The sequence below is a fragment of the Vipera ursinii genome (assembly GCF_947247035.1).
Source record: "Vipera ursinii genome assembly, chromosome: 16".
Lineage (NCBI taxonomy): Eukaryota > Metazoa > Chordata > Lepidosauria > Squamata > Viperidae > Vipera > Vipera ursinii.
Window position 1 is genome coordinate 9,394,528 of NC_139529.1, and position 16,950 is coordinate 9,411,477.

General features: G+C 54.1%; 4 protein-coding genes across 19 annotated transcripts in view; 1 reads left to right on the plus strand and 3 right to left on the minus strand.

The window, feature by feature from the left end:
- EXD3 (exonuclease 3'-5' domain containing 3) overlaps positions 1 to 3,622 on the minus strand; it is a 52,394-nt gene extending 48,772 nt beyond the window's left edge. For 6 of the 7 annotated variants that reach the window (XR_014493939.1, XM_083375267.1, XM_083375269.1 and 3 more), the window contains exons 1-2: positions 2,165 to 3,361; positions 137 to 195 (exon numbers count right to left, since the gene is read on the minus strand). Coding sequence is in view for 6 of the 7 variants with exons in the window: in XM_083375267.1 (XP_083231393.1) it covers positions 137 to 195; positions 2,165 to 2,198 (93 nt within the window). In the remaining variant the exon portion in view is untranslated. Of the gene's footprint in view, positions 1 to 136; positions 196 to 2,164; positions 3,362 to 3,551 lie in introns of those variants that run through there. The other variant, XM_083375266.1, reaches the window with a different exon arrangement.
- Positions 3,623 to 3,821: 199 nt separating this feature from the next.
- Positions 3,822 to 7,838, plus strand: CIMIP2A (ciliary microtubule inner protein 2A). 2 transcript variants are annotated; one of them, XM_083375280.1, is made up of 7 exons: positions 3,822 to 4,014; positions 4,300 to 4,514; positions 4,984 to 5,351; positions 5,913 to 6,030; positions 6,621 to 6,715; positions 6,950 to 7,067; positions 7,484 to 7,838. In XM_083375280.1, exons 1-7 carry the CDS (start codon positions 3,959 to 3,961, stop codon positions 7,570 to 7,572), a joined length of 1,059 nt encoding a protein of 352 aa, XP_083231406.1. In that variant the 5' UTR covers positions 3,822 to 3,958; the 3' UTR covers positions 7,573 to 7,838. The 2 variants fall into 2 exon arrangements, with proteins under 2 accessions (XP_083231406.1, XP_083231407.1); XM_083375281.1 differs by having other exon boundaries at positions 5,020 to 5,351.
- TUBB4B (tubulin beta 4B class IVb) lies at positions 7,714 to 9,924 on the minus strand (the record flags this gene model as incomplete). The annotated part of the gene is made up of 4 exons (XM_083375279.1): positions 9,729 to 9,924; positions 9,531 to 9,639; positions 9,281 to 9,391; positions 7,714 to 8,774 (listed from the first exon to the last, which is right to left on the minus strand). Exons 1-4 carry the CDS (start codon positions 9,783 to 9,785, stop codon positions 7,714 to 7,716), a joined length of 1,338 nt encoding a protein of 445 aa, XP_083231405.1. The 5' UTR covers positions 9,786 to 9,924.
- A 1,045-nt stretch (positions 9,925 to 10,969) lies between these two features.
- LOC310647779 (uncharacterized protein) lies at positions 10,970 to 15,834 on the minus strand. Of its 9 annotated transcripts, none has more exons than XR_014493940.1 (11): positions 15,448 to 15,834; positions 15,176 to 15,233; positions 14,718 to 14,865; positions 14,406 to 14,465; positions 14,017 to 14,088; positions 13,560 to 13,613; positions 12,965 to 13,015; positions 12,640 to 12,693; positions 12,095 to 12,446; positions 11,669 to 11,707; positions 10,970 to 11,140 (listed from the first exon to the last, which is right to left on the minus strand). XR_014493940.1 is itself a non-coding variant. In XM_083375284.1 (11 exons), the coding sequence occupies exons 1-11, from the start codon at positions 15,613 to 15,615 to the stop codon at positions 11,107 to 11,109; spliced, it is 792 nt and encodes a 263-aa protein (XP_083231410.1). In that variant the 5' UTR covers positions 15,616 to 15,831; the 3' UTR covers positions 10,970 to 11,106. The 9 variants fall into 9 exon arrangements, 3 of the variants coding, with proteins under 3 accessions (XP_083231410.1, XP_083231411.1, XP_083231409.1); XM_083375284.1 differs by having other exon boundaries at positions 12,095 to 12,148; positions 15,448 to 15,831; XR_014493942.1 differs by lacking the exon at positions 10,970 to 11,140 and having other exon boundaries at positions 11,673 to 11,707; positions 12,095 to 12,148; positions 12,289 to 12,446.
- Positions 15,835 to 16,950: the final 1,116 nt, after the last annotated feature.

Here is a 16,950-nt window from a genome sequence, read left to right on the forward strand (position 1 = left end):
CATGGGCAGGTGGGAGCAAGAGTGGGGGGGCCACACAGCTTCCTCTTCAGAAAGAGGAGAGGGTGGAGATCCTCACGGGGGGGGGGGGACTGCAGCAAATTTGGCCACTTTTTGTACGATGCTTTATCGAGCTCACCTTTTCCATGTCTTCCCTTGCCCAGAGAGCCTGAAGTTTCTGGAGCAAGGTCTCCTGCTCTGGAGGGAGGGAGGGAAAAGCAGGGAAAGGAGAAACAAAATGTAAGGTGGGATTTGTTCCCTCCACCCGCGAGGCCCAGGGCTCCCCTGGGTGCTGCTTATGGCTCCTGCCCTGCTGAGAGCATCGGTCTCCCCTAAAACCAACCAAGAAACTGTCTTTGCCTTTCCATCGCTCATCTAAATGGCCCACCCAGAACATTTTTGCCTGGGGGAGTGTCCTTGTTGCAATCAGCTCCCCTGGCCAGATGCTCCACCCGGGAAGGCCCCCAGAGAACCCGGGGCCAACAAGAGGCCGGGCTGGGCCCTCTGATCTGCCTCCCTTAAAGGAAGTGCTGCTCTGCAGAGACCCACGACTGCTTCATCCTCCTTCCCAGAAACACTCGTTGGTGTTCCATTTTTCCCACGTGATGGAGCAGGAAATGCAGGCTCAAGCACATTGGCTGGCGAGACACCCCAGGGAGGGTGAAACTACCAGTTCTCCTAAAGACAGCCCTCTGGACGGAAGAAGGAGAACCCTCCCTCCCAACCTGCAGTCCCAGGCTGACTCTCCTGGGATAAGGCTGGTTGGTGCCAGGTCTGGTCCCCAGAGTTTGGGGTGGGATAGCTGATGTTTCCAGCCTTTGTGGCCTGGGAGATACTGGGCAAATGGTCCCTTGCAGGCAGCTGCAGCTCAGTCTGAGCCTGGACGTCCACAGACAAAATGCAGAGGGGGTGGTGGTGGTGGCTGTCTCTGCTTCTCAAAATTGGGCATCAAAGAAAGGGGGATTACAGGACAGCATGAAAGGAAGCCCGCTTGTGAGTGTGCATGGGGTGGAGGGACGTGGTGGTGATGGCTCTGCATGGGGGGGGAGGGACGTGGTGGTGATTGCTCGGCACTGGGGGCACCCGGAGATCTGAACAGTGGAGCTCCAGCAGAGAGTGACTCTTGCCTGCAAAGGAGAAGAGGAACTGGCCTTCAGCTTGGCAGGCTGACAGCCTGGGGCTCCAGGCCTTTAATTTGAGGAAGCAGCTCTGCAGCCTTCCCCGCCCCCTGCTGCAAAGCCAATGTTTGACTTGGGAACAGCTAAACAGGGGCTGCCTGTTGCAGGAAGGACAGACAGACAGAGGGTGACAGGCGGAGGCGACCTCCCCGAACCGGGCTGGGGCATAGGAGAGAATCCAAGAAGGCAGCCAAAGTTTCCTTGGAGCGCTTACATCTAGTGGAAGCCTGCAGTCTTCTCAGACCATAGCTGGGCGAGAATATTCTGGGAAGTTTTGGAAATATTCACAGCAGGCTCCCTCGCCAAGGGCTTTCAAGACTTAAAAATGTTTTTCTACTGAACTTGGCTTCTCCAAGCAATCTTCCCTGTACTGTACTCCCCGCCACCTCCCAGACATCTCTATCCTACCCACCACACATTCTACAGGACTAATTTCTTTTAGGACGCAAACTAGCTATTATCCAAAGAGAAATGTTTCTGCCAAAAGGCCCACTGTTAAAGCTTGTTTTATGCAAAACACAGTAGATGGGGGAACCTGGCAGTCCATCTCCCCTCCCTCTGGAATGAGAAGGCCAAAAAAGGGGCCTTGGGTGTTTCTGTGAACTTCCCCTCTCTCCCTTTTACCAAAGCCAAAAAGATTTTTTGCGGATGGACAACTCAGCTTTCTAAATATGCAGGAGGGAAGGGACGCACAAAAGTACACAGATGCAAACTTGCGAAGTTCCAAAAAAAAAAAAAAGAAAAAAGGTGGGGAGTTGCACCAATGGCTCCTGGGCACAACTTGCAGGGGACTAAAAGCCTCCTGTGGTTTTAGAGGGACTCATTTAAAGAAGGAGACCCACACCCTGAAATACAACAACCTGGTAGTCTTTGTGGCCAACCACACATTTCAAAAACGACATATTGGCTGGTATCTAAAAAGGGGGACCACCAGAGGGTAAAGGACACTGCACAAGGAGGAGGAAGAGCCATCAGAAGCTGGGACTCACCACTGGAGCTGTGACTTGGGAAATCTTCCACCATGGTGTCTTCTAAGGTATGGAAGAAAGTTGCCCCCTTGTCCTGGAAGCAGGAGAGAATTTGGTTACTCGCAACAAGTGGATGACAGACAACAAATGCCACCTCTGGTCCCAAGTAAATGATTCGATCTGAAGGGCGGAGGAGGGCTGCGCTTGCTGAGGAAGCCGCTGCCAAATGCTGGGAAGAAAAGCTGCTGAGGAGGAGCTGAGGGGCACCCTCTCCTTGGTCCCTTTCCGGGTTGCCTAAACGCTGCTTCCTGGCCACTCCTGAGATGCCGATTAGACCAAGTCCCCTTTACAAAAGGAAGATGGGACGCAAGCCCAACTCAAGGAACGTGACCAACCGCAGGTCAAAGGTGTGTGCAGAAGCCAACTTCTCTGAGCTGGCATTTCACTGGCACCAGGATCCACCAAGCATGGCCTCTCCGGTGAGATAAAGGTTGAAGAAATGCACTGGGAGCCAGCATTTATTCTTGAGAATAAAAACAGCTGCACAAGAAAAGAGAGCCAAATGTTTTTTCTGGACAATTGCTGAGTGTGCTGCTTTTTTGTTTTGTTTTTCACTTTGACTTAAAAGATTTTTTTAAAAAAAACCTCCAGAGCACAAAAAAATTAAGATGCACTAGCATCTTAGCCAGCTGAAAATCAGGAGCTTCGGCATGCGCTGGCAACAGAGGATTCCCAGGGATGTGGATATTTTTCCTAAGGTCCTGTAGAGCACAGGCAGCCCCTGCAGCTGACATCCGTGATCCATTTAGCATTTCTCAGGGGCTGCAGACTTAAAAAAGATCCACAAACCACACGGAAGTGTCCAGTAAAGCCAAACCATATCAACGGAGAGCCAGTCAGCTGCTGTTCCTGGCACAGAGAGCTCTTCAAGGATCTACCGCATTTCCAAAGATCCGATACCGCGGCTCCATCCAAATTAGAAACCGCTGAAAGAAAAGATCCTGTCCGGCAGACCGATGACCAAAGCATCAGCCGGGTCAGCCACGGGACACAATCACATCACGGCTGGCTCAAAACTCACCCGCCGTGGTGCTCGTACCCACCTCGCCTGCAGAAACACCCCCAAGGTGCGGCTGGGGAGGGGGTCTCGGGGCTCTGCTAGGCCCGGGGCCCCCACCGGACTCTCTTCTGCACTGAACCCAACCGGACCCCACGCAGAACCAGTGCCTGGAGCCCAACAGGGGGCGGGCGGGCGGGGGGCTCCCCAGGCCCCACTTTCGCTTCTCCCCCCACCCCCGGCCCACGCCCTCCCCCAAGGGAGCCCGCAGAGAGCAGCCCGCGGCGGGGAGGCCTTTCCGGAGCTGTCCCCCCCCCCCCGGCGAGGAGCCGGCCTCCCTCAGGCGCCCACCTGCTCCCCGGGGGCCTCCAGCCTCCCCGTCCGGCGGGGTCCCCCTCGCCCGGGGCGCCCCTTGCAGGAGAGGGGAGGGAGCCGCCGGGGCCTCGTGAGCCAGCCCGGCTTTTCCGGCCCGGCCCCTCGCCCGCGCGCCCTTCCGGGAAGCCGAGCCCCGGGCGCGACGGAGGGAAGCGGCGGCCCCGCGCCGGGCCAGTGTGCGCCGCCCAGACGGGCCCCGGCAAGCCCCCTGCGGAGCCTCCGCTCGGCGGGCGGCGGGACGACGGCCCCGCGAGGCAGGCCCAGCGGTGGGACGGGGGAGGGGAGGGCCGGGAACGCCCCCCCCGCGGGCCGCCTCACAATGGTCTCCCGAGGGACGACCCGAGCCCGGCCCGCCCCGGCCCGCCCAGCAGCGCCGACCCACCATGACAGCCGCCCAGAAGTGCAGCTTTTTCCCCCGGGAGCCCTACTACGTTCCTGGGTGAGTCCGGGGAGACGAGTGACTTAATGGCGGTCTCCCTGCAGAGCTTCCCCCTACCGAGGCAGTCTACCGCTGAGCCCCGGACTCGGGAATTCTGGGAGTCGAAGTCCACGAGTCGTAAAAGAACCGAGGTTGCCTACCCCTGTCCTAAACCCAATACAATTGCCGTGGACGATCTCTAACGGCATTGGCGCCGGGAAACTTTTACTGGTGCTAAATTAATGCCGTTTTTCTGGCACGCTCGTCTGTGGATTCATTTCCTTTTACCTGTTTGTCCCTCCCAAGATATGGGGGCTTTTACCCCCAGGTCCGCTACCAAGTTGGGCAAAGCTACGGCAGAACCACCTCCAGGATGCTGACCGACCCCGAGGTCCGCAAGAGCCCGTGCTCCGTTCTCACACCTTTGAGGAGACCCAAGTTCACAGAAGACTTCAGCCAGCAGAAGCTCCCTGCACCAGACAGGATGGATCAGGGCCAGTTGTACATCCCGGGATACACAGGTGCACATCTGAAGGAAAGCTGGGAGAGGGACACCAAGCTCTGGTCAAAGGCTGTGGCCCCAGTGGGCAAGATGACTCCTGCTGGCTCTACTGCTTTGGGCTGGGCTAAACTGCAGTACTGAATCACAGCACAGTAACACAGAACTACACAACTGGGCCAATAATAGAAATTCACAAAGAAATTTTATCCTACCACCAAAAAGATCCTCTTACCAAAAACAAAAACCCTGGTAGGAGAAAGAGTCCAGCCCTGCTCCAGAGTTGAACTCCAGGTGGTTTCTTAAGGAATTGCCCAAGGGGTTTTCTGCACACGGGCAGGGCTTCTTAGTTCCTATCCCAGGACCGCCACCACCCTTTTGCTGGCTCTGTAGGGAGCCCCAGAATGATTGAAAAGTGGTTCTTGTTTTTTCCTGGCTCCTTTCAAGGCTGAGTTTAGGATGTTGGTTTTCTCCCTCTCATTTCCCTCTAGGATTTGTACCCTACAAAGGTTGCTTTCCTATTCCAGGCCAAGACTTCCGGCCCCCTTTGCCAAGGGTCCTTCCCCTGCCTGACCATCCTCCATGGACACAGGCCCATCCAGCACCACTGGCAGCTCAGAGAAAGGTCAACCCCTGTCATCCCAGCATCCGGCTGGCTTGTGGGCCAGGGTGGAGGCAGTTTGCAGCCACAGCCAGCTCACAGCTGGTCTCCCCAAAAGGCGAGCAAAGGTTTCTCTGCCACCCGGACGTTGCCCTGGTGTGTGGTCAGGAGGAACGTCGAGGACCTTGCAAGGCTGGCATGTCCTTGGTGTGCGGGCAGGGCTGGACGGGGCCTCCTTGCTGCGCAGGAACTGATCAGGTAGGTGCTCAGAAACGGACCGCGAATAGAGACCAGCTGTAATGAGCAGACCACAGAAAAGAGGCACCTAACTCCTGGGCAAGTCCCATCTGTGGGCAGGGTGGAAATAGCAGTCAAGATCTATGTCCGATCTCAACGGTAGACGGCTAATCCCGATGGGGGCAACAGCTTCTATAAGTATCGGGGTGGGGAGTCTTAGGCCTAGACTCTAGCCTGTTACCTCTGCAGCCCAGAGGGAGACCGTTTCCTATGAATCAGCAAGAGGAACCCTTCCAACAATGTCCATTTGCACCTAGGGGAAGGAGTCTGGGTTTTTTTGTTCTTATTGTTTGCTGTTTAGACCAAGAAACGTACTCCTTGGAGCTCAAGAAGGAAAGTTTACTGGCCCAAGATCCCTCAACTGGCTTTGTGCCTGAGTGGGACTAAAGCTCAAGTCTTCCATTTTCTAACCTGAAGCCTTAAAAGCGACACCAACTGGCTTCTATTGCTTTGAAGGGTACTTGCGTTTTTCCTGCAGAAAGTCAGACACAATTGTTTTTTTGTTCTTCCTTTGGCTCTCAGCCAACCAGGACTGAAGGAGTGCCTCTGCCATTGGCAACAGAAACAGTGAATGTCAGGCGCTTTGACCGGACCCCCAGGCTGGACCTGCCCAACCTCATTCAGCGAAAAGCCATCTCAGGTAAACTGTTGGCAATGTTGGTGAGTTAAGAGGGATCTCTTTAACAATAGACTTGTGCTCTCCAAGTCTTCCTCCTCTCTTCAAACTCCTCCCCACACGGAGTGCTCCCTTTTGCAGGCTCTCCTTCTTTAACCAGGGTTAGAGAAATAAGATCAGGAAAAGCACAGGGCTTTCCTTTCTGGAAAAAACACTCAGCAACGAAGCAGCTTTTGAGCTAACAGCATGCTCCTCCCTGCCCCAAACCTTCCTCAGATGCCTCAGCCAGCGCGTTCCCCCCCCCATCCCACCTTCAGCAGCTTGCTCCAGCATGCCAATCCGGGATGGGAAGCGTTGAACACCTGCATCTGCCTGATGCCCTCCAGACGTGCCAAGGTTAGGGTTAGGATTTCTAAGACTGGAAGTTTAACTCGATGAAGAACAGAGAGCAAATGTGTGCCTAACTCAGCCCCTTCCCAATTCTCACTAGGCAAGAATAATTTTAAAAAAGCCACAGCCCCACGCCCACCCTTGTTCCTGGTCTGGAAGGGGTAAAAAGGCTGTAGCCGCAACCACTTTGGGTCCTGAGCAGCTCCCTGGAATTTCCTTCACAGGATATGCTGGATTTATCCCATGCTTCACCTGGATTATGGGAGTCAACTACCTGAAAGGAGTGAAAGATGCTATGAACAATTTTGATAGAAACCAGGTAATACTGGGGCAGGGAGCAGAACCCATCATCCCCTAAAACAGTTCATGTACCTGGGCACCGATGCTGCCTGGAGACAAATAAACTGGTCCCCAGAAATAATTACTTACCTAAGGGAAGAATCCCGAGCCAGGGTCCAGCTTAACAGCCCTTTCATCTTCAGAACCAAATTTAGCTGATCTCAGAGCAAGACTTTGGCTCTCCTACCTAACACACTTGATGGTCCTTCCTCAGGAAAGGCTAAGAAACCCCATGTATAGCTTTGGACAGCGCCTGCCCCACACTTATTGGCCCAACACGAAGATCTACAACAGCAAAGGCCTGGTTCCATTCTACACCGGGTTTGTGCCAAGTAAGTCATGGGATCTGTCAAGCTAAGACAAGTTTCTCCCCTCCCCATTGGCTCCTCGGGGTAGGTAGGCAAGATCTGTTCAAAGTAACACATTTGCTCCCAGGACCTCTGGCTACACAGAACTGAACACGCCGAGGTCAGACAGCAGCTGCAATTCGGCTGCTTAGTCCCGATTATGGAACATGGCAAGGAAGGGCAACCTTTTGCCTCTTTTTTGGCCAGTGAGATCCTCTGTAGCCTTTCAAAAGATCCTGTGACCGCTTCTGTCTGCTGAAGGGTTACTTGCAGAGAAAGAAGTGACATCTTTGCACCCAGTTCCCTCTTCTAACATACCACTCAATCCTCCTGTGTTCCCACATGTCAGAAAGAACCAGTTGGAGCATGCAGAGCTGCTGATTTCAGCTTTTTCTCCCCAGCTATCCGTGAAAATTATGCCCTCACTTTTGGCAACAGCACCCGGAAAGGTTACTACGATGAAGTACAGCGGAGACAACATATAGGATGAAAACGTTTTTAATGTCTGCACAGCATCAGACAAGTGACATAAAGATGACACAGCGTACGTAAACAGAGGTCTTGAGCAAATAAAGTTTGTGACACCTTTGAACAGAACACACAGGTGTAACAGCCCCCTCCTCCAGTCTCTTTAAGCCGCTTCTTCCTCTGCTTCCTCTTCAAACTCGCCCTCTTCCTCAGCGGTGGCATCCTGGTACTGCTGGTACTCGGAGACCAGGTCGTTCATGTTGCTCTCCGCCTCGGTGAACTCCATCTCATCCATGCCCTCCCCAGTGTACCAGTGCAGGAAGGCCTTGCGGCGGAACATGGCCGTGAACTGCTCGGAGATGCGCTTGAAGAGCTCCTGGATGGCGGTGCTGTTGCCAATGAAGGTGGCTGACATCTTAAGGCCACGGGGAGGGATGTCACAGACAGCGGTCTTCACGTTATTGGGGATCCACTCCACAAAGTAGCTGCTGTTCTTGTTCTGGACGTTCAGCATCTGCTCATCTACCTCCTTCATCGACATGCGCCCACGGAAAACCGCCGCAACCGTGAGGTAACGCCCATGGCGGGGATCGCAGGCTGCCATCATGTTCTTGGCATCGAACATCTGTTGGGTGAGCTCAGGCACTGTCAGGGCACGATACTGCTGGCTCCCACGGCTGGTCAGCGGAGCAAAGCCGGGCATAAAAAAATGTAGCCGAGGAAAGGGGACCATGTTGACCGCCAGTTTCCGCAGGTCAGCATTTAGCTGGCCTGGGAACCGCAGACAAGTGGTCACCCCGCTCATTGTGGCTGACACCAAGTGATTGAGATCACCATAGGTAGGAGTGGTCAGCTTCAGGGTCCGGAAACAAATGTCATATAGTGCTTCATTATCAATACAATAGGTCTCATCTGTATTCTCCACCAGCTGGTGGACTGAGAGTGTGGCATTGTAGGGCTCAACCACAGTATCTGACACCTTGGGGGACGGGACAACGCTAAAAGTGTTCATAATCCTGTCTGGATACTCTTCACGGATCTTGCTGATCAGCAGCGTCCCCATGCCAGAACCAGTGCCACCCCCCAGGGAATGTGTGAGCTGGAAACCCTGGAGGCAGTCACAGCTTTCGGCTTCTTTCCTTACAACATCCAGCACAGAGTCGACAAGCTCGGCCCCCTCAGTGTAATGGCCCTTGGCCCAGTTGTTGCCTGCTCCACTCTGACCTGTAAGGGAGGGGGAGCAAGTGGGAGAATGAAGACCCATCAGGTGACCCCCACAGGAGAGTCATTTGTCAGCAGACACCAGCAGTTTCAGAGCCCTAGCTTTGCCAAGGGATGCCTGGAAGCTGCCCTGGTGCTGCTTGAGCAGCTCTTTGCGCATTTAGGGCAAAAACACAAATGCGCACCTGCCTGGCATGCTCCTGAAATGGGGCTCCCTGCAAACCCCCTCCCAAGCCCCTTCCCCAGTAACCCTCCCTCCTCTCAAGGAAGACAGCAATTCTACCACTCCACACCCCCCTAGAAAAACTCAGGATCATCTTGAGTGAGCAGCTATCATCAACGACCCCCGGATGCGCCCAATCCTAATGAGCCAAGGATGAAATGCGCTGGCTCCTCGACTTGGATGACGCGCAGGGCGCGCCACCTGCCTCCCCCGCAAGACGAGCCCCGAGGCCGCTTCTGCCCACGGCCAGGTCGACCGCCGCCCCCGGTGACCGGACATCACGCACCGAAGACGAAGTTATCGGGGCGGAAGATCTGCCCGAAGGGGCCCGAGCGCACCGAGTCCATGGTGCCCGGCTCTAGATCCACCAGGACCGCCCGAGGGACGTACTTGCCACCTGCGAAGAAAAGAGGCCAGCTCAGCCCCGGGCCCCGCATCCCAAGTCCCTTCCCCTCCGTCCCGTCCCGTCCCACCACTCCCTCCCTCCCTCCCTGCACTCTGCGCGCGATCAGAGGCCCGGCGCTCGGCGGACCCACCGGTGGCCTCGTTGTAGTAGACGTTGATGCGCTCGAGCTGGAGGTCGCTGTCGCCGTGGTACGTGCCGGTGGGGTCGATGCCATGCTCGTCCGAGATCACCTCCCAAAACTAAGGGCGGAAAAGCGGGGAGAGCGATGAGAAGGCGGCGTAGGCGGCCTCCCGAGCCCCACCCGGCCTCCTCCGCCTTCTTGGCCGACCTTAGCGCCGATCTGGTTGCCGCACTGGCCGGCCTGTAAATGCACGATCTCCCTCATGGCGTCGAAACCGACGGGCGGGATCGGCCTCTTCTCTCCGTTCCGGGCAACTAGACGAGCGAGGCCGACGGCAGGACGAACACTGGCTGCGTCAAGGTAACGGACACACCTTTATATACGAGGCGCAAGAAAGGGGGCGGTGCTGCGTAGTCGCGCGCGTCGTCTCAACCTCACTCCACCTCCCTCCCTCCCTCCCTCCCCCTCCTCGCCGATGGCGATTGGGCAAAAATACTCAGGTTGCGCTATTGATTGGGCGTTCCAGATGCCAATCTTAACCGAAAACCTCCCCGCGCTTGAACGTTTTTTTAGCGCGAGGACCTTCTCCCTCAAATTTTCTGCTAGAACGTTTCAACGGTCGTCCGAAACTCCTCCTCCTGCTCACGTACGTTAGTTCTCTGTGCTCCCTACCAACGGGGAAAAAAACCCGAAGGAGCCTCTTCGATTGGGCGATTTGAATGACTTATCGCGACCTCCAATTGACGGCTGAGACGCGTCTCCTAGTAACGGTCGTAGGGGAAACGCCCGCGCAAATGTAGGCGCGAGAACCTGTTCACTACGGCGACTACGTTAAAAGCGCAAGATCCCCGCGCGCTGCGTTATCGGCGTGGCGATTGCGGTGGACGCCGTAAACAAGGCGCTCCTTAGGAACGGGGCTCGGTTGCCTTAGCAACGTCTCTAGGGCACGCCGACGGCATCCTCCACAATGGAGACCCGTGGCTGCAAACAGGCCCCATACGCCTTGAAGCACACTGGTTTTTCTGTCCTCAATTGCTGCAGTGAAAGCAAGTCCCAGGCCTGCTAGGCCTCCTCTCCAGCCCCGGCTCCCCTTCCAGGATTCCCCAACTTGCACTCCCATCGTCCCCTGCCAAGAGGCCAGCTGGGCAGAGGCCAAAGCATGGCCCAGGCAGCACCAGCTGGAGACCGCCAGCGATCAATGCTGCACTATGCCTTTCAAGATCGATCAATTATGTAATTCAGTTTCCAGCTTAATAAAGCTGCATTTTCTGTCCTGCTAAGCGCTATATTTTAAGAACATGTTACTTTTCCTTTTTAATCCTAACATTAAAATAGCACTAACTTCAAAATACTATTTCTTTAGTGGGCTGCAGAATGCAACATTCTAGAACAGGCCAAGCTTCACACAAGAAACGGGTTCTGTGGCACAAGCAGCAAAATCAACGGACTAAGAGGAATTAAAGCACAGTTTAATAGGAAGACCAAAGGGTACCCCCGTGGTCCCTGCCGGAGGAGCTACTTCGCAGCCCAAGGACACTGAGGAAAAGTTCATACAGCGCATCAGCCCATCTCCGGGGTGAGTCTCCTATTCCACTTCTTCATATATGTGATTGTCACGTCTGTTAATGAGATGGAGAAACAAAAGCCAGTGTGATATGGTGCCTGTTTTTTCACACCCTAGAACACATTTCACACAGTGAGCGGACAGAATAATTTTGCATATTAAGGGACCGGAACATTTCAGCAAAGATTTGCACTAATATAGTGACAATTCTATCATCAGTTCCACTTGTAATCATTCCAAGCAAGAAATTTGCATGCTCGATTGACTTTTCCTTCAAGCTGTCCACTACACCATCACATTCTCTTTCTTGACTAATTCTACCCAGTTCAGATCCCATTAATGCAGAGGTGAAGCTCAGATGTTTGGGTGCCAAGAGGCACTGCTTTTTCCTTATCTATGCCTTTTAAAGACATGATTGTTTGCACAAGTCTCCCTTCTTCCTCCCAATTCCCTGTCTCCTGAAATGCGAGTTTCCGTTTTACCACTTTGGGTCAAGGAGAACATATTTGGGAAAAAACATTTCCATACAAAACAGCTGACCCAGCCTGCCCATCTCCCACAGTCTCAGGAAGTGCTAACTCACCCTCGAGGTGTCATCCCAATCTCTGGAGAGCCTCCCGTTCTGGGAAGGAAAAAAAGGTAAAGAGCATCCTATTAGGGAAGGTGCTAAATAACCAGAACCTCTGCTCGAAGGATCTGGGATAGGCAAGCCGAGAGCATCCTGTCTCCTCTCGTCTGGCAGCAAGGGAGGCAGCTCAGCAGCTGCAAAGAGGCTGGGGATGACCAGGGGACCACCACTTTCTTCTGATGAAAGTTGCCCAAACTCTAGCTGCTGTTTAACCACTTGCTAAAGGTTCGCAGAGATGACATTCATGTGCAAAGCTTCTTTTCTGCTTGGCCTCAGTTGACATGGCTGTGCTACAGTTCACCCGGGCATCTATTTTCTAGGCCTCTGCAGGAGGAAGAGGTCAAAAGAGAGGGAACACTTCCTTCATCCCACAAAACTTACACAGCTGCAGGATCCGACTCTTCCACGTTCACGTACTTCTTTGTTGAGGGAGGGCTGAAATACAGGTGGATCTTGCTGGATGAGAGCAGTCAACCGGGCACCCAGGTGTCTGTGGTAGCCAAGCTGCCTTTGGGAAGTCCAGACTACAACTTTCCCACTTCTGTTCCTCCTTCCCGGCCCACCAACAAACCTACTGATGGGCGGCTACTGGACATGGAGCTCTAAACTGCTGTGGCTAAAGCTGCCAGTTCCAGCTATCCAGTCCAGATCCAAACAGGCTCCCCAGGAGCAGAGCACACAGGAAGTCTACCTAGTAGCTCACAGGTACAAGTGCATATACATGCAAGGTTTCCTTAAGAGGTCAGGCACATTGACAAAGAAGAAAACATTGAACATTTTTCAGTAAAAATTTCTAGTTTCTTCTACACAAGGTCAGCTTATGTGATCCTTTTTTAAAAGATGTCCTAAATAGGACAAGCAGTGCCTTAGCCGTGACCTCATTTGTTGGAGAATTTAAAACTTTGTCCCAGATCCCTTACATTTACCTTGAAAAGGGCTGCACCTTGTCAGGAATTATGTACTCCCTCTCCATGGGGGTCCTGAAAGCAGAAGGAAATGATTGCAGCAGCCACGGAGGGAGGGGGACCGGCTGCAAGGGCTGGGGCTTGGCAGGATCTCCGCTCCAGAGTTGGCTACCTCGAGAGGCATCTGCCCAAAGGATCCTAAGCCCAGGCAAGGAATCTGCTCCCGGCTTTTAAAGAGCAGATACACTCTGCACAGGGCACGTGAGGAAAAGAAGTTGTCACGTGGGGAACAGGTGCACCTGCCCGCCCTCTTTTCCCAGACCCACGCTGCCTTCTTCCTACTGACTTGGGTGGCGATGGCGCGCTCGGGTGCTGGTAGTGGAGATTCTGACGGGTTCTGAAATGAAAAGAGCACAACGAATGGCTGTTGGGCTGTGGAGCTGGTCTTCCCCATGACAATGGGTGCTTCCAGGTTAGCAGAAAAGGCACCCTCGTGATCATTTGTTAACTTTAACTCTACGACTGCCATCCCTTTAAGAGGAAGCGGAGGAACTTGAGGCTGGGGGAAAAGAGCTCGGCCTGAGCCAGAAAACATCCACTCCTAACCTACTCACTCCTCCATCCTCCATGTTGACTGTGGACCAAAAATGGCTGCAGCGCCTCACTTTTCCTGGTGCAAGAGAGGAGCCGAGAGGCGCTCTGCTTCTCTGCATTGAGAGAGCTTTCTGCTGAACGCCTTTTCCTCACTAGTGCCCCACAAGATCCCCGAATACTGTCAGAGAGCACGACTTTGCCATCCAGCCAGCCCTTGTCTTTGTCTGCTGTTAAAACAACATTTCTACCACTTGCCCTGAGCAGCCTAAACAAAACATAAAAGGAGCTTTGCCAAAGAGCTGCCCTTTTTCCTAGGCATCCCGTCCCACCTTCTCTCCCTGACCCACCTGGGACCAGGATTCAGCTCATTGACACTCAGGTAGGCATCCTCTGTGGTATGCCTGAGGGGACAGGAATGGGTTTCAGTGCTCCAGCAGAGAAAGGGGCCAGCTCCCCCCACCTCCTCCTTGGCCCACCTATGAATTAAGCCCCCCAACCCCACACGGAGGGCAGAGGAGCAATCGAGAGCTCTGGCTGTTTTCTGAATCAGCGAAATACATTTCTCCTGATTTAAAACCACACGTCCAAAATTAATTGTGGTAATAAAGACCCTCTCAGGCTTCCTTGGTTTCTGCAAAACATTCTCCCCAATGGCCTTAAAGCAGTCACTTGACACTGCCCAGGGGCCAGACTCCCGAGACTCAAAGTCTACACTGGAATAGTTACGGATTGTATCTGGGCTACAAAGAAAGAGCCCCTTAAAACTGGGCTCCCTCTGAGGCCAATCCCAGTGCGGCTACTCACGGGGTGGCTGGACGGAGGCGATCAGAGCCATGTGGCTTCATGGTCATGTATGTACGCTCTGGGCGAGGAGGTCTGCAAGGGAAGGGCAAGAGTGCAAGGGGCCTGCGTCCATCTTTGGCACACACTTTCCCTTCCCCCTCCCTCGCTAAGGAGCTCCACAGCATCTGAAGCAGCCGACCAAGTTTTAAGCAAGGAGCAGCTGACCGAGCAGACAAAACCTTTGGCTGGCTGATCAGTTTTCTTCAGAATGTTCAAGTCTTCCGAGGAGATCACACTTCTAACCTCTGGCACTTCAGTTGCTCAACCTTGACAATCCAGACCTCGGGAGACCCACCACACACACCCCCTTTGAAGGTCTGCAATGGCCCCCGCTTGCCTGCTTCACTTACGGGATAGGAGGGAGAGGTCTTCTGGAAGGATAGCTGGTTTTCCCATCCTTCCCTGTTTTCCTTGAGACAAACAGATAAAAGACTGTTGAGTGGGACAGGGGCACTGAGCCACCCTGGGCCTGCGGAGTTTGCTCCAGCATCTCCATCTGGATTGATCCTCAGGCAGAGCCAGGAGGAAGGCAAAGGGCAGGGCTTGCAATGATTCCAGAGCCCCGGGATGACCTGGCTGGTTCTGGGCCCCAGAAGGCTTCTGCAGGTCAGCAGTGGCAGCAGGATGGAGACCCGACAGCCCTCCCGGCCTGCAAGACTCACCTTTGCTTCTCCACCATCCGCAAGACGCAGACCGCCACCACCAGAAGGACCGAAGTGGAAAAGAAGGCCAAGAAGGCCAAGGCGGCCACAATCATCGCCAGGGTCCCTTTGGCCAGCACTTCAGGACAGCTGCCCTCAGCTCGGCCCACTGGGGTGGGAAGGAGAGGCAGAGTCAAGGGCTGGAGGGGCAGCTGGCTTCGCAAGCTCTTCCACGGACGGATGCCCTGGAGAGCTCTCCGTGGTCGGGGGCACCAGGCAGCAAGAGACGGAAACTCTCCTCGGAGGCCGCTTCCTGCCCTCCCAGCAAGCCCTCTTCTTGGTTCCGAGTGGAGCAAAGTCACGTTCCTGCTCCTCCAAACGTAGGAGCGAAGCCACACCAAATTCCCTGAACTGTGGGGAGGAAAGGGGTGCAAATGTCCTCCCTCCCCAAATCACAGACAGGAGGGAGAAGCCCTTACTGGGGATGGAGACTTGCCGGTGGCTAGCTGCTACGTGATCTCCAGCATCTTCGGGATACTGTTGGGATAATACTGGGTTACAGATTCATGCCAGCCCCCCCACTCCCACCCCGCCCCTCCGAGGCAGGATTTGCACTTTAGGTCTCTTCTTCCAGTCGCCCTTCCAACCCTCCTGCCAATGCTGCTACGCCCACAGCACAGGGGCTGTGACTTGCCCGTTTGGGAGCCCCGAGATTCCAAGGGGGAAGCCCCAACTGCTGCAAGAGGCTGACCTTCCTCACAGCTCTTCGAACAATCTGCTCACGGAATCCTTCTTCTCTCTCCTCCTCCTCCTCCTCCTCCTTCCAGGCATCTTTCGGAGAGGCAACTATTTTCTTTTTATGTTTTGGGTGGAAGTCAAAATTGGTTGGATGAGCTCTTGAGGCCTCTACCCTGCTCATTCTCACTGCAAATCAATGGAAGAATTCTGAATGCAAAAATGGATGTAGGAGATTTGGCCCCTGTTCTTCCCGTGCTGATCCTTTTCTCCCCACTCCCGAATCTGTATTTCGTGTGTTTGTCTCCCCCTCCAGTTGTGGACTGCTGCTTACAGATATGACCTCAAATTCTGGTGCCTACAGGGGTTACAAGCGCACCCAGATTTAGAGCCCAAACACTCTGCAGCCTATCTAGCTCCAGGCTTTCTTCCCAGCCCCAAACCCGCATTGGATGATCGGGCCCATTGCTCACGTGAAGTCAAGGAGAGGACGCTCACGATGAACAGGCAGGCCAGTTGCATCCTGGAGCCCTGTGCCCAACCTCTCACCATCTCCCAGGAGCCCTGAACACACGCCAGGCCTCCAGCCAGGCAGGAAGTCCAAGGGAGCCTCTGTGACCTCACAAGGTCCCAGAACGTTTGTCGGCCAATGGGCAGCCCCAGCAGGCCTCTCTCCAGCCCAGCAGCACAGTGCCCCCCTCCTCCCAAGGAAGCCTCAGAAAGACAGGCTGCCTCTGTCACTTGTTGTTGTTGTTAGCTGCGAAGTCGTGTCCGACCCATCGCGACCCTATGGACAACATTCCTCCAGGCCTTCCTGTCCTCTACCATCTTCTGGAGTCCATTTAAGCTCACGCCTACTGCTTCAGTGACTCCATCCAGCCACCTCATTCTCTGTCGTCCCCTTCTTCTATTGCCCTCAATCTTTCCCAGCATTAGGCTCTTCTCCAGTGAGTCCTTCCTTCTCATTAGGTGGCCAAAGTATTTGAGTTTTAGCTTCAGGATCTGGCCTTCTAAAGAGCAGTCAGGATTGATCTCCTCTAGGACTGACCGGTTTGATCGCCTTGCAGTCCAAGGGACTCGCAGGAGTCTTCTCCAGCACCATAGTTCAAAGGCCTCAATTCTTTGGCGCTCAGCCTTTCTTATGGTCCAACTTTCACTGCCATACATTGCAACTGGGAAGACCATAGCCTTGACTATACGCACTTTTGTTGACAGGGTGATGTCTCTGCTTTTTAGTGTGCTGTCTAGATTTGCCATGGCTTTCCTTCCGAGGAGCAAGCGTCTTTTAATTTCTTGGCTACAGTCCCCATCTGCAGTGATCTTGGAGCCCAGGAAAATAAAATCTGTCACTACCTCCATTTCTTCCCCATCTATTTGCCAGGAACTGAGAGGGCCAGATGCCATGATCTTGGTTTTCTTAATGTTAAGTTTCAACCCAAGTTTTGCACTCTCCTGCTTCACCCGCAACAAGAGGCTCTTTAGTTCTTCTTCACTTTCTGCCATTAGAGTGGTATCATCT